At 51.3% G+C, this 13,678-nt stretch overlaps 3 protein-coding genes across 3 annotated transcripts; 2 read left to right on the top strand and 1 right to left on the bottom strand.

The window, feature by feature from the left end:
• Positions 1 to 2,171: 2,171 nt before the first annotated feature.
• Positions 2,172 to 4,103, top strand: M421DRAFT_294531 (uncharacterized protein). The gene is made up of 5 exons (XM_033589053.1): positions 2,172 to 2,757; positions 2,820 to 3,005; positions 3,056 to 3,417; positions 3,465 to 3,563; positions 3,613 to 4,103. Exons 1-5 carry the CDS (start codon positions 2,611 to 2,613, stop codon positions 4,028 to 4,030), a joined length of 1,212 nt encoding a protein of 403 aa, XP_033444512.1. The 5' UTR covers positions 2,172 to 2,610; the 3' UTR covers positions 4,031 to 4,103.
• Positions 4,104 to 5,652: 1,549 nt separating this feature from the next.
• Positions 5,653 to 7,415, bottom strand: M421DRAFT_424898 (uncharacterized protein). Its single transcript, XM_033593899.1, has 3 exons — positions 6,867 to 7,415; positions 6,035 to 6,814; positions 5,653 to 5,982 (listed from the first exon to the last, which is right to left on the bottom strand). Exons 1-3 carry the CDS (start codon positions 7,115 to 7,117, stop codon positions 5,862 to 5,864), a joined length of 1,152 nt encoding a protein of 383 aa, XP_033444511.1. The 5' UTR covers positions 7,118 to 7,415; the 3' UTR covers positions 5,653 to 5,861.
• Positions 7,416 to 8,939: 1,524 nt separating this feature from the next.
• Positions 8,940 to 10,351, top strand: M421DRAFT_424897 (uncharacterized protein). Its single transcript, XM_033593898.1, has one exon. The coding sequence runs from the start codon at positions 9,404 to 9,406 to the stop codon at positions 10,343 to 10,345; it is 942 nt and encodes a 313-aa protein (XP_033444510.1). The 5' UTR covers positions 8,940 to 9,403; the 3' UTR covers positions 10,346 to 10,351.
• The last annotated feature ends 3,327 nt before the right edge of the window (positions 10,352 to 13,678 follow it).

Here is a 13,678-nt window from a genome sequence, read left to right as displayed (position 1 = left end):
CCGCGTAGGTACCGCGCTCGCTCCCTTTGCCACGCGGTACCGGTAGAGCAGCAGCTCACAATCATGTAACGTCTTCACCCAACATCTGTTCCAGTAACAATATCCACCGGGATCCTCCCAGCAGATGTTATATGGCACGGTTCTGCTTCATTCTATAACACACGCGAGCAGAACAGCCGGAACAGACCCTAGAACGCAGGAATTGCGACGATAGCAAGATCATGTTCGGCGCGGCCACACGCAAATCCGCAGCAAAAGCTCCTTGTAGCTGACATGGCCTCATTTACGCATCCGTAGTCACCACCGGCTCGCGCAGCTCGACAGATGCTGTCACAGTGGCTTTCGTAGTCTCTGTCGAAGAGCCCTGTACGTTGCTCCACTGTGCTCCAGTATCTCTGTGGGAACATCGGGTCATCCGGGCGGCCGACAAGGTAGCCGTAGAGTCGTGATGTATCGGCGAATCTGACAGTGTATCTCTCAGTATGATCATCTGAGGCTCTGATTGGACTTCCCGCACCGCATCGGAGCTCTGTGATCGAATCAGATACTCTGTTCGCGTATTCTAGGAGGTATGGGATTGCCTTTTAAAATCAAGGCAGATTGCTTAATCTGTCATTATCTAGATGAAAAGGCCTTACCTTTCAAGATCCAGTTCTCTAAGGTTGATTAGGATCTGCTGTTTTGTTGTAACGCGTGCGCACTTCTACATCTTGTACTATGTCTTAGCAGGTTTCTTATAAGCCGCGAGCGGTGCTGGTATATTGTTGAGGGACGGGAACAGGTCAACGATCTAAAACTCAACTTGGCCGGCAATAGTGAAACTCTTGAGTCACTCATGGTTAGTTTGAAGCTGCCATTCGTCACGAGTGATGATACACATATACCAAAGGTGATAGAGTATACGAAGCTCGCTGCGAAACGCTCAAATTCTCTGGGGACATTGTTTGACTGGAGGAGGTTTCTACGTAGCTGTTTGATTTTAAGATCCTGGGTTGATGTACAACAAACCGAGGCGCAAGGGCTAAGCACTGGGGCTTCGAGTCGTTTGCAATAGGAAGTCCTTGTCGAGCGGTTTGAACATGATGTGCGTACTCTTGCATGTCAACTCTTGTACCATTACCTTTGTGCGTCAAAATCATCACTCTTTTCTGGGGCGGAGAAATTTGGTGGCCTACCATGCGTGATCGACTGCTGTAGATATTCGTCGAATCGTCTTCTTCTCGAGCAAATCCTTGGCGATATCATGAACGCGAATGAGAAGTACATTTGTACCGCCGAAGTTCAGATACACAAGAGAACCATACTGCTCGATCCTTACCTGATAGATAACCTAAACCGCATCCTTAGGGGCCTGGTGCAAGTTGCCAACCAATGGCAGGCAGACGAGGTGGTCCTGGAGGTATCTTTGAATCCTGTCGCTTCGAATCCAGAGGTATAAGGTTACCAACAAACTGACACTAAATATAATTTTTGGTGATGCCATTGCCGTTGTGCGAAATTACAAAGGAATTTACCTCTGTACACCAGGTGTGGGGGAACATACTTTCTATGTATACGCCACAACGCGATCGCGAGGCATGAGCAGGCGCTCATGCGAGGCCTCGACGCAACCCGCTCCAGGAGACTGAGTGGAGTGGATCGTGGCCAGTGCGTAGATCTATTCTGATCTCAGACGAAATAAGAGGGGAATTCGAACCCTCGGCCTTTGGCATCGCAAGATGTAACGGTTGAGAGGAGAAGCAGATCACGTGTTGTTGGCGGTGGTCTGGTGCTGCTTCCTCATGTTGTTGAGCACCTCTTACCTCAGCGGCATCACAAACACGTCATCAAAACAGACCTCGCAGCAAGCCTTGGAGAGAAAAGGTACAAGCAGAACGACAACACAGAAGAACATAATACACTCGTTTATACATTTTGCCCTTGATACCGCAACACAAGATGACCAGAATTTTGGGGTAAAAGATTTTGGAAAGCTCACTTGTAACTGCGTGAGCAGTGTCGGTCGGAGACTGTGATCAACAAGTGTATTGCTATCTGTTGTCGTGTTGTGTGATGTTCTGTTGTTGTGTTACACAAGCTCTCAGCTCTCAGGTAAGTGCACTTGCCCACCGGGCAGTGCCCGCTACAATAGGATATCATGTGATCTGAGCCACGTGGTTACATCATTTCTCCGACTGCCGATGGCGAAGGAAAAGCCTTGTTGATCTTACCGAACGAGTGCAATAACATTGCGACTAACGGACCGTAAGTTGCGGCCCGTCTTGGTTGTATCCAATGACGTTGCATGTAGCTGTCGGGGGTGAGTGCGCGTAGTTGAACATAGCTTTACGAAGGATTGCAGCACAGCTCGAAACCACCAAATCACACGCACTTCTGGACGTCGAAGGGTCACCCTGCAGGATTCACGGACAGGAAAAAAGTACGATACGACAGTGCTTCGTCAGATACAGTGGTATGTACTTGAATAAGAAGCGGCAGTAATCAAGCGATATTGATACCTGGGACCTGGGATTCGTAGATCAGTATTTGAACGATGCTTTGTCCCAAAGCCTTGTGTGCAAGTGACGTCCGGGTCCCTCTGGATTCTGTCACTACTCACGTATATTCACCATGAATGACTATCGGAAAGTCCTCAATATCGTCGGGTGGACGATTCTCGCACTGTCGATGGTATTTGTGGTAGCGCGATCGTACACCCGTACACGAATCGTGAGGACGAGTCTAGGATGGGACGATTGGTGCATGGTTGCTGGCCTGGTGAGCGCGAATCTGGACACTTATGCCTTGCAAAAGTTGTGACTGGCTAACAACAATCACAGATATTTGCTTTGATTTGCACGTCGCTCGTCACAGCTGGCACCGCACACGGGCTCGGACAGCATGTTTGGGATATAAGGGATCCGGGAGATGCAGCTTTAGCTGCTATGTGCGTGCTATTGGCGTCATGCTTCTCCATCTTCAGCGCATTCTTCACAAAATCATCCATCATCATCGCGTTGATGAGAGTAAGTGCGAACCGTTGTGGGAAGGATGTCATCGCAGCTAAACAATCCAGATTCGAGGACACACAGCACACCTGTCGCACAATTGTATCGGATACGCTCCTCTAGTCCTTATGTTCGTTCTCTCCGTGCTGTCATGCTCAATTACGATATTCTTTTGCTCGCCTGTGGAAAAGTTATGGAGACCTCAGATGGAGGGCACCTGCCTGAACCCCGCTTGGCTGAATGTTGGTGCAAGATTGGTCTCAGGCATGTTCGAATACCTGCGAACATCATGTCGGACACTGAAGTTCGCAGCATACAACGCCATCATGGACGTTTTTTGCGCTGTCATGCCGTACTTGGTAATTCGAAGCCTCAACGTCCCGCGAAAAGACAAGCGAGTCCTGATATTCCTGATGGGAGGTAGTATCCTGTAAGATCTTATGGCTACAACACCCGCGCAATTACTAACAGCCGTAGTGGTACATTCGCTACCGTGATGAAGATCATAGCAATGCACAGCATCTCCAATGCTGCAGACATGACCTATTCCTGGTCAGAGCTCATAATATGGTCGCTGTAAGTCCGGTCTCATCGATTCCTGAGTGTGCCTGACTTGATATAACAGGACCGAAAATAATATTTTCATAATCGCCGGATCGTTCCTTGCATTAAAACCATTTTGGCGTGTTGTCATCGGCAGATACAGCTCATCCATATCGTCAGATGCACCACGGGGGACACCACGGCGAGGAGAACACGAACGAGCGATCGAGGATAAAGAGATGCAAGTGTATAATGTAGGGTCAAAGCCCAAAACTGGGAAGACACCCAATCTGTTTTCGACAACGTTTCGAGTCAGCAGCGAGGAGAGCTTGTGTCCGCAGCAAGACAGCACTTCCTTGGAGACCATTGAAGGTATATTGCACAACCATGGAGATGATCGGTTCAAAAGGCAGGCCCACATAGCGAGCAGTCGTAATGGTGTAGTATCGTCTAGCGATGGAATGAACATAACAGTCACAAACGAGGTGGAGATCAAATAGACATCTCACTAACGAGCCACATGACCTCGACCCCTCGAATTGCGAGCTTTATGTCGTGAACAATATTTGGCCGCTTACGAGGAGTCTGCACTATTAGTAAATATGAAGTTATGGCTCTACATAGCACAGCTGGTGTATTAGTATTGCTGCTTGGGATTGTGTCGCTTCACAATTAGGAAGTGTCTGAGTCCCACTTGCTGGGAATGTTTTCGCGCCAGAGCATCCGAGCCAACATTGGGAGGCGTAGGTCTCAATTCTCATCCGCGATGCCACTTCTACTTTGAAGTTTTACTCCTGCTCCAATGCTGTCGCCTGGTGGCTTTGGCTCTATTGCTCTTGCCTCTCTGTACCGTCTTGTGCTGTTACTTTCTACCCTTTGCCTTCAGCTTTCTGCCCACTTAGTCCTATCACTATCTACATGCACTCATCTGCTCTCATTTGAGAGAAAGGCTGATGCTAACTATGAGATGTCAGTGGCTCCAACGATACCCGGACTGTCATCAATATCCAAATCGATTCGACTCTAGGTCTAGACGAAAAGGTGGTCTTCGACGATGACTTCAGTGCCCTCAAACTCTCTCTCAAGACCTGTCGTTACCACAGCGTTCTCACTTGGTCGTCGAGCTCATCAAAGAAGCTCGAGAGGCTTGCATGAGAGTGCCTGCTCGTCATGCAAGGTGTCCACATCAATGAGCGATCGTCCGAGAGCATGGAAACCTATTCTCTGCAGAACTCAAAGTATAATCGAATATCTCTGGAACTTCGTGTCTGGTGAGGGTACCGTATTTCCATTCCCATACACGCGGAGTCTTGCTTACTATTATTACCCTCGAAATTCAGAAATCATTAGTACTGCACCGATATTTTACTATGCATCATAAATCAATACCTGGTGTGGTTTGAAAGGGTCCTGTGCATACTGTCCGGCTACGTACCGTGTCACTCAACACACAACTCCTGCCGTGTGATTATAACGCTCGTCTGCCAACCGGTGTCGCACAAAAAGAGGTCCGCCATCGCTTCTTGTACGACCAGTCGCGCCCTTATCTGATACGTTGCCACAGCTTCGCATCGACGAAAGAGGAAGATCGTGCGAGTGACGCACTCTGCGCTGGTCAGCTGTGGCAGACAGCTTGCGCAGGGTAGCGGGGAGGACGGTGTGGGCGGCCAGCGCCGTGGAGAAGAGAGAGCAAGCGCCCAGGCGAGTGTAGCACTGCGCCGGATAGAGTTCAGCTGGTCTGCGAGTAAGACACACCGTCTCAGCATCACTCAACTGACATTCGTACATAACAAAATAGAAGATGCGGAGCGTGGTCCATTCGGCTCGGACGATTAGCATCGCGGCGATCCCCAAGATTCCCAAAATCCCCGATCCCAACCCTCCGGTATGGCAGCTCTGTATCCCCCAACGTGAAGGGCAGTAAGGACAGGGCAGTAGGCAGGTAAGCGAGGAATGTGGAGAAAGGTGCGACATTCCCTTGCGTGTGCAGATGTGGTGGCGCGTTGGGCAGGGCTCGGGTATGACGGGTGGGTGGTACAAAGCACAAGGACGTTGGGTGCCCAACGTCGGCAGGGATTGTGTATGGCACAGTGCTTTGAGATGGAAGGTAAGCAGTAGGTATGCAGGAATAGTCATGAGGCTTGATTGGAGGTGTGAGTGAACTTGGAAGATGTGTGGAGAAGTGTGCTGAATGACAACAGCGTAAAGATAATTTATTGTAATGCGACGGATGGTGCCGCTTGGGCGACGTCGCAAGCTCAACCGTCCATCCGTCGATAGTGTAGCAGAAAGATATCAACACTAGGTCGTAAGGCTCGCAAAGGTAACAGATTAAACATGCTCAGGCTCAGAGGTGGGAGGGTCGGAGTCGACACCTAATGCTCTGAGCTTGGCTTCAACAGCAGCAACAACAGCAGGATCGAATGACTCCTCCTGTCTGAGTTTCTTGATACTGTGCATGGATTAGATCGTGTGCCTAACATTAAACGTCTGAAATGACTTACGGAGACCGTGTGCAGTGATCGCAACGTCCATGCCCACAGCCTGGACACTGAGGGGACCCTTGCCGGAACAAGCTGTGGCATTGCTCGCACTCCCAGCGTACTACACGTCTGGGCTTCCGCCAGATGCGTCGAAACTGGTCAAGCTGCAACTCGTCCTCGATGTCGTCCTCGCTATCTGCAGCAACATCCCCTGGGTAGCCAGAGGGCCATTTATTGCGCTTGGCGGGCTCTCGTGGGCACTTTGTGCATCTTACATGGTTGCATGACTCACAGGTGGTTGCTGTGGGAGGAACAAAGAAAGCCTCGCACTTGTGACAGATGCGTCTGACTCGCTGGGTCGCTGGCTGGTATACAAGCTCGCAACCGTTCCTGGTGGTGACGGTCAAGACCTTTTTCTTCTTGGGCTGCTCAGCGACCTCTTTCTCCTTTTTCTCACCAGCTGTCTTCTTCTTGGGATATCGTGGGCACTGCTTGCAGCGCTTGTGCTCACACTGCATGCAGACCTTGTCGTGGCCGTAAAGTGTACCACATTTGTGGCAGCTTCGGTGGACACGCATGCGGATGGCCTTCTCGACGCGTGGTACCAATGGAGCAGAAGCACCTGTCTTGAACAAGTCATCAGACTCGAGAGTCAGACCGTACCTGGCAAAAAGCGCGCGGGCACGCTCTAGCTGCATGGCATTGCGGTCGACGACTGGAGTGAAACTCACGGGCGCGGGTGCGGGTGCAAGTGCTTGGACACTGGTCGTAGCAGTAAGGTGGACGGCAGCAGCAATAGGGCTGCGATCTATAGTCAGCAATGAACCCTGAGCATGATGTTCGATACACTTACGCAGCGGCAGGCTCGTCTGTGGGGAGCTCTTGCCTAATCGACTGTGCCTTGGCAACTTCCTGAGTCGCAGCTTCCTCCCGCGGAACCGCGGAAGGGGCAGCAGACGTAGTAGGCGCAGCAACACTCGACGCCTGGGGCTCGCTCTTGCTCGACTTCTCCCTCTTGAACACACTGCTCATACGCTTCACGTATCTACCCAGGGTCTTGCGGCGCTCCCCGTCGTGCGGTCCAGTGACTGGCGGCGTCGACATAGTAAAGAAAATTCCAGAAAAGCTGTATGTGATTGGCAACGCAGGCTGATCCAGGTTCACGAACACGATATGTCGATCTAGTGGTCAGCATGTATTGACAGAATTCCTGGGGACTGGTCCTTGGGTCTGAGACAGTGAACGTAGCCTCGGAACGACCGGGAGAGTGGGTTTGGCGGCTGTCCAATACGAGCGTCCTCTACCAACAACAAAGATTGCACCTCGACAAGGGACGTCGGCGTGTCGCAGCAACAGAATGGTGTCGTCGGCGGCCGTCCAGCGAACTCCAGCGTGAGAGCGGGATGACCCTTACAGCGGCGGAGGGTCAGTTATGTACGGGCACCACTGGCGGAGGGCGTCAAAGTGGGCTAGGAAGCCCGCTTTCCAGCCCGCTGGTATCGATTCGACCCCGAACTGTGCACAAACTTCGCTAGCAAAGCAGCACTGGCCCATCCGCTGCCAGGTGGGCCGAAATGCACGCTGGGGAAAGATGCCTGCCAATTGCTGGCCATTCCTGCAGCGCGCCGGTATGCTCCCGGTCAAAGCAGTGTCGCGCGCTCCATGTGACGCAGACACGACACCAGGGAGCCAGCCAGCCAGCAATGCACGCGAAGGCTGCTTGCAGCCAGCGTGTGTACAGTCTTGCCTGAGGAGGGTTGGGCCTCGACCTCTGCCACGGGAGTGCAGCGGGGCGGTGGCCTGATACGACAAAGTGCGTGCCATTCCCGTGGACGGTAGCTCGAACAGGGGCTTTTCCGTTCCGCGGACACAATCTACCGTTTTGACACTTGAGCGTTTGGTGGAGAACTCTTGGGATCTTCCTTGACCGATTCACATTTTCATCACAAGCAGAGCTCTCTGAATCAGGCTGGGTTCATCAATGCTGCGATCTCTTGTTCGCGGTGTTCAGCAGCGTTCCGCACGAATTCCGTTGAACGCACGGCCTGCATAGCTCCTACCACACCTAGCTAACGATCCGCCACCTCACATTAACTTCGTCCACAGCGCGGATCGGCTAATGCACTGCATACTTACCACACCCACCATCAAGCCACCACTCACATCGCAGGACGCTCTGTCCACGAGGTGGCACAACTCCTACGCTCGGATGACTTTTGACGATGCCCGCTGTGCACTGGCAGGTGAGGCAGCAACCGTCTTGTAGTGCCGCAGATCGGTGCAATTACACGGGATCTTGTGCCCTTGGCCGTCCGTTAGATACTGTCGCTGCACTAGACCAGTAGCGACATCGTCACCATCGAACGACATCATTGAGAACCGCCCAGACTACCAGAGGCGCTTCTCCTGCAGCATTACTGCAATAGTGAACGCTTTTGGCATCGTAAAACCGTCAATTGTCTACCACGGAAAGCCCGCGAGTGATCACCAGTATCAACATTCAAGCCCTATGGTTGAGTATAGAGTTTGAAGGACGTTTTATGATGATGCAGGTCCCCCGAGCCCCCGTCCCACGGCGATAGAGATTGTTCCGGTGACCTGGACTTGGTGAACGCACGCGCCGCCCGCTTCAATTTCCACCCCCCTGATTCGACAGCCTCAGCATATTCGTATAGCCTGTATCCCCCCGTACTCCAGCGAACACGTACGAAGTAGAGCTGCAGTAGTGCGAAGCCACTACCTGCGCGTTGGCGACGTTTAGTGATGTAGTCAGCCTGGTTGATCTTCCATTGACAAGATGCACCAGGTGCTCACACCCGCTGTGCACAAACGCGGCTTGCAGCTCATCACACTTATAATACAGGTAGCGGTACAGCCTGAATAATTAGGGCATACCCAAATATAAGGCGATTCTGCTGCAACGCTTCAATGCAACATTGTCTACGAGCGTAGGTCTGGACCCAACACTTTAGCACGCAGCCGCTACTAATATGAAATCTCGGGCTATACCTCCCGCGCATCTCCGGGCAACTACGCACACCCTTCTGACGAAAGCTGTGACAAGGACAACCTGTGACTGAGGCTTCAGGCGGCACGACTGGATTGGCAACAACCACCGCAATACGGCTTCAAGTACACCACAATGCGAAAGCTTTCAATCACTTGGTCGCGCACCACTATCAATCGAGCTTGCGGCACGTCGACCTCGCTTCGTCATCTTATCGACGCTGTGATCGCTGAGGACTCCGTCTGTTTAGAATCCACCTGCGTCTTTTGCACGCCGTTGTGTACTCTCACGTCTAACAATGTCTCAAATCACAAAGTTACGACATTCAAAATCCATCACTGATGGACGAGCGACTGATACGACTGCCGACGGGAACATCAAACATGCACCCTGCATCGATCAAACGAATCGTACCCCAGCATTGTCGCGAGTCAACATGCCTTGACGTCCAGAACCTGTTGCTCTCATCCGCAATCGCATCTTGGAGCCAAGACCTACCGGACATCAGCAGAGTTAAGCCACCATTATTGCAAGTAGCATCGATCTGCCTGCTATGCAATGTTGCTAGGTCTGCCTGTGCTTTACGCCCCGAAACAGGTTTCGAGGAACAGCGTCAATCCAGCTGCCCAGCATCGTCGATACCCAACGTCAAGGCCCTCGCTATCCGCTCGGCCCGAGCAGAGAGCTCGTGCCACAACCGCGCATGTCTCTCTAACCCATCCCACCTCCAAGGTTGTCGACTTGGAAGTTGGAACAGGAAACAATCCCTCCTTTCATCTGTTACCGTAACCAGCAATCACAACACGCAGATCGTCGGTTTGGTGCCCAAAATCGGCATTACTCAGGCCTGTCCGTCCAAGAACTGCCGAGCAACAGCACACCTCACCGCATTTCGCAATAGTAGGGCCGATATGAACGTTGTTCTGGCTGTTCGGGGATCGGCCTCCGCGAACCCGATGCTCGGTAATGGATCTCGAAGTACCTTCTCGATCAATCGGAGACGCTACCGCGGCCACTCGGCCTTCCGTTGGGCGCCGCTGCAGAGGTTAGACATGAACTGTCGGCTTCATCGAGATGCCGAGCCAGGATCCGGAGTCGCGCCGACGACGGTGGGCACCAAGGTAAGGAGGTACATGTATATATTGTCATCGTCAGGAAAGGTGAGTGAGACTGCTGCCAAGCGTTCTAGCCATCAGAGTAAGTGGCGAGAAGGAACCACTTTCTCGAGAAGCTGTCTCGAAGCTGTGCTGAACAGCGATGTTATGGCACATCGGCATCATAGCCCCGGCTTCCACTCAATGTCTTCAATTCAGTTTTCAATCTAACCTCCAACTCCATCACCTATCATGCGTCCTCGATCCATATCCTTCTGACAAACCTCCATTCGGTTCTTTGAGTCCGCCATTATTTGCGCCCCTAATCTATCTGCTCGTAGTTGTCATCGCCTTCACTACTAAATCGCGTTCTGACCTACCTGAGCGGACGTTGACTTTTTCTAAATTCAATTGGCTGGCATCTTTCTTACCGACGTAGATGCAGATATGAAAACAACATTCAAGCGACGACGAAGCAAAAGAAGGAAGCAATGGCTAAGGGAACACTAGAAAAGGACAAGACGCCTGGTCAGGAGTGGGCCACATATGTCAAAGAGTGCAATGTCGGTGACGGGAAAGTCTCTGGAAGAGTTAGAAGAACATGCGCTCACTGTCTCGCATACCGACTAGAAGGTAAGCTCCGGGAATGTTGTCGACCTAGCAAGTCTTGATGCTTGCAATAGGGCAAGCGCTCTGCGACTAACACGACTGCACGATTTCGGCCAAGCCCCGGCCTGCTGTTGCGCTGAACACTGGTATCAACCTTGTTGAATGCCTTGACGCTGCACACGTATGGGCAAACTCGGCATGTCTCGTCGTACAACGTGTCACCCCGCTGTCAGCGCGCTGTACCCTGTCAGAATGACGATCATGCGCAGTACCGTTGGGCCAAATTGCAGAGAGCAACTCGAGACGAAAGCTCCGTTCTTTGTTGCACTGATCGGCGCCGTCGTTGGATGCCTGATGTCCCGACATTGTGGTCGAGTGAGTGCCGAATGCAGGTGGGCCTTGTTGCGGGCTCGGTCCGGCACGGGGAGGTGTAAAGTTGCGTCATTCGGGAACAAAGGATATGGAAGTGATGCGGTCAAGGCCTTGCTGTCAAGTATTGATATCTGTTTTGGGGCTGGGGTATAGACTTGTAACCGTGTCAACAAACTAGGTTGCGGAAAGTTGGGACTTTGTCCGGTGTCCCTTCACTATCAGCCTCATTGCAGAAGTAGGATCGCAGTTGTGGAAGACGCGTCTTCAGATGACGAAAGCATGTGTCGCCTGCTTTCCGAAAATATGATTTGCAAATACATCCTTTCCGATTACCTCCTCCAAGGCGCGATATGTCCTTCCCCATCTTCTTCGCTTACACACGTTTGCCTTCCGGATTATATACACGAACTCGGACATACAATAGCCCGCGCGTATTAGTTTACAGGCGTCGCACCTGAGCGCGGTGTCATGTAGGGGTAGATGCCGCATGTCTTGCCAACTACTACTTATCACGCTATATCGATCACTGTCATGGGTCGTGACTGCCCAATTCTTCAGAATGGGTACAAGTCTGCATTCGGTTGGAGACAAAGTAGTCCTTGCTTCTTTGTGAGCTAATGCGGGGATAAATAACGATAAAGTATTCCTGTGATAGTTGAGTGTATCACTGTATCATGAACAGAGCGTCATGGTGCGACCCAGACAATCTCGCTATTGTCACGTGTGCCATACTGAAAATACTGGCTCTCAAGACCAGTTTACATATATCACTCTCCCGATGTTACGAGGTAGACTTATTACCTGGCATTGCGGGATCGTGAATGGCGGTATATACCGCTGTCTAGCCGCTCTGCCTGGGTACGACCTGCATTGTCATCTGTGAAGGCACATGGGCCCGTCGCAGAGCATCTCTGGACGCTGATGGAAGATGAGAAGTCGCAAGATACCTTTGGCAGTTAGAGTAAGAGATAGGTAGCAACATCAGCCTCTCGAGTGTAATGGGTGTCAAGAATACGATTGCGTGGCAGTAAGGAAGGAAAAGCAGTCCAGTGCAGGAGCGATCTTGATGCAAGCATGTAAAGTGAGCTGGGGAATTTTACTGTTATTAAAGGGAATAGCTTACCTAGACGATTGATCGGAATAAAATTTGATTAAAATGATTTCTTCCACGTTGCGGTATGACTGAAGCTCCACTTAGCAGCACCGTTGAATGCTGTAGTCGCACAGGTAGAGATGCTGGAGGTTGCACATTGTGAATATGGTGTCTATTATGCCCAGAAACGTCCTCACCTCCTCCAAAGCCAATCTTCGAATTCCCTCTCCTCCAACACAGGTACATCCGTTATCATTGTCTTCCATTTCGTCGACAGTCCCCAATCTTCATGAGTCGTGGGGCCTGAAAGTAATGCGATACATCGTATCTGATCTGAGCCGTCATCGCCCATTGTGATCAGATAAAGAGGCTCCAGTCTGTCTGCGAAGATGCGAACTCTCGCAGCATCACTACTTGTTGCAGCAATTCGTATAGCATCGGGATACGCTCGGGCAAGCCCGATTGTGTTTGGACTTTGGTCATTCCAGAGCTGGATCTGTCGATTGGTATACCCGAGTAATCGTTCGGCAGATGAGACGAGGTCTGTTAGACTGGCTGAGTCGATAATGCCATCCACCACGTGGATTCTGTCCGGCTTCAGATCACTCTCTTTGATTTGTTCGGACGACAGCGAGCAAAGCGAGCAGGAACATGTGAACTTGAAGTTCCTTTGGGGTTTTTATCGTCATACTCGACGGTTGCTACAGCTATTCAAATAGCAGATAGTAATCTCTTTACCTCTCCGGATGTCCTTTGTACCATGAATAGTGAGTTGGCTCCAGTGATCATTCCGGTGGTTCTGCACGTTGGGGTCACAAGCATGATTGATTCGGAATGCTTTTAGGAAGAGCCCTCCAGCGTTCTGCTCCGGCATCGGCAGAGAGTTGGCTCTGAGGATACCAGTATCATTCTGTGGACTCACTGTGCGGAAAGACGTTGGTAATCGACAGGAAGTCTTGAAGCTGGGCTTCTTTCAGAAGAAGTACCTGCTGATAGATAAGATGCTCCCATTGCTGAATGCGTGCGATCGGTTGTCTCTGTGATGATGGGCTTCTCTGCCGTGAGGTGGAGAATCGGTCTGTACCGTTGCGCAGTACGAGCACGCGCAGCAGGTTTGCACAGACGTGATTGGAGCAAGGTCATATGACAATTGTCGAAATGAGAGTGCTTAGAAGAGTCTATTTGCATTATACGTGGTGCGTGCTAAGCTGAAGTGGGCATGGTGCATGATTAGGCAGGATGAAGGCGCCTATCTTGCGCGCAGCATTAGCCATTGGAGGGAGAGCCCCCGCAGTGGGCGCGGCAGAGGGGTCATTTTTCTATGATTCGGTGTTTCTCTGAATCTTATGTATCTGTTCGTGCAAATTATACGCTGGTTTGCTGCGCATGTTGCATTTCTAACCAGTTGTTGGCTAAGTAGCCCCTTAAATCACAGCCTGCACAAACCTGTACTTACCGAGTTCACAATATCTATTCAGGTCACAAGGTAT

This window comes from Didymella exigua, assembly GCF_010094145.1.
Source record: "Didymella exigua CBS 183.55 unplaced genomic scaffold M421scaffold_40, whole genome shotgun sequence".
Classification (NCBI taxonomy): Eukaryota; Fungi; Ascomycota; class Dothideomycetes; order Pleosporales; family Didymellaceae; genus Didymella; species Didymella exigua.
This window is presented reverse-complemented; position numbering and strand designations above follow the sequence as displayed.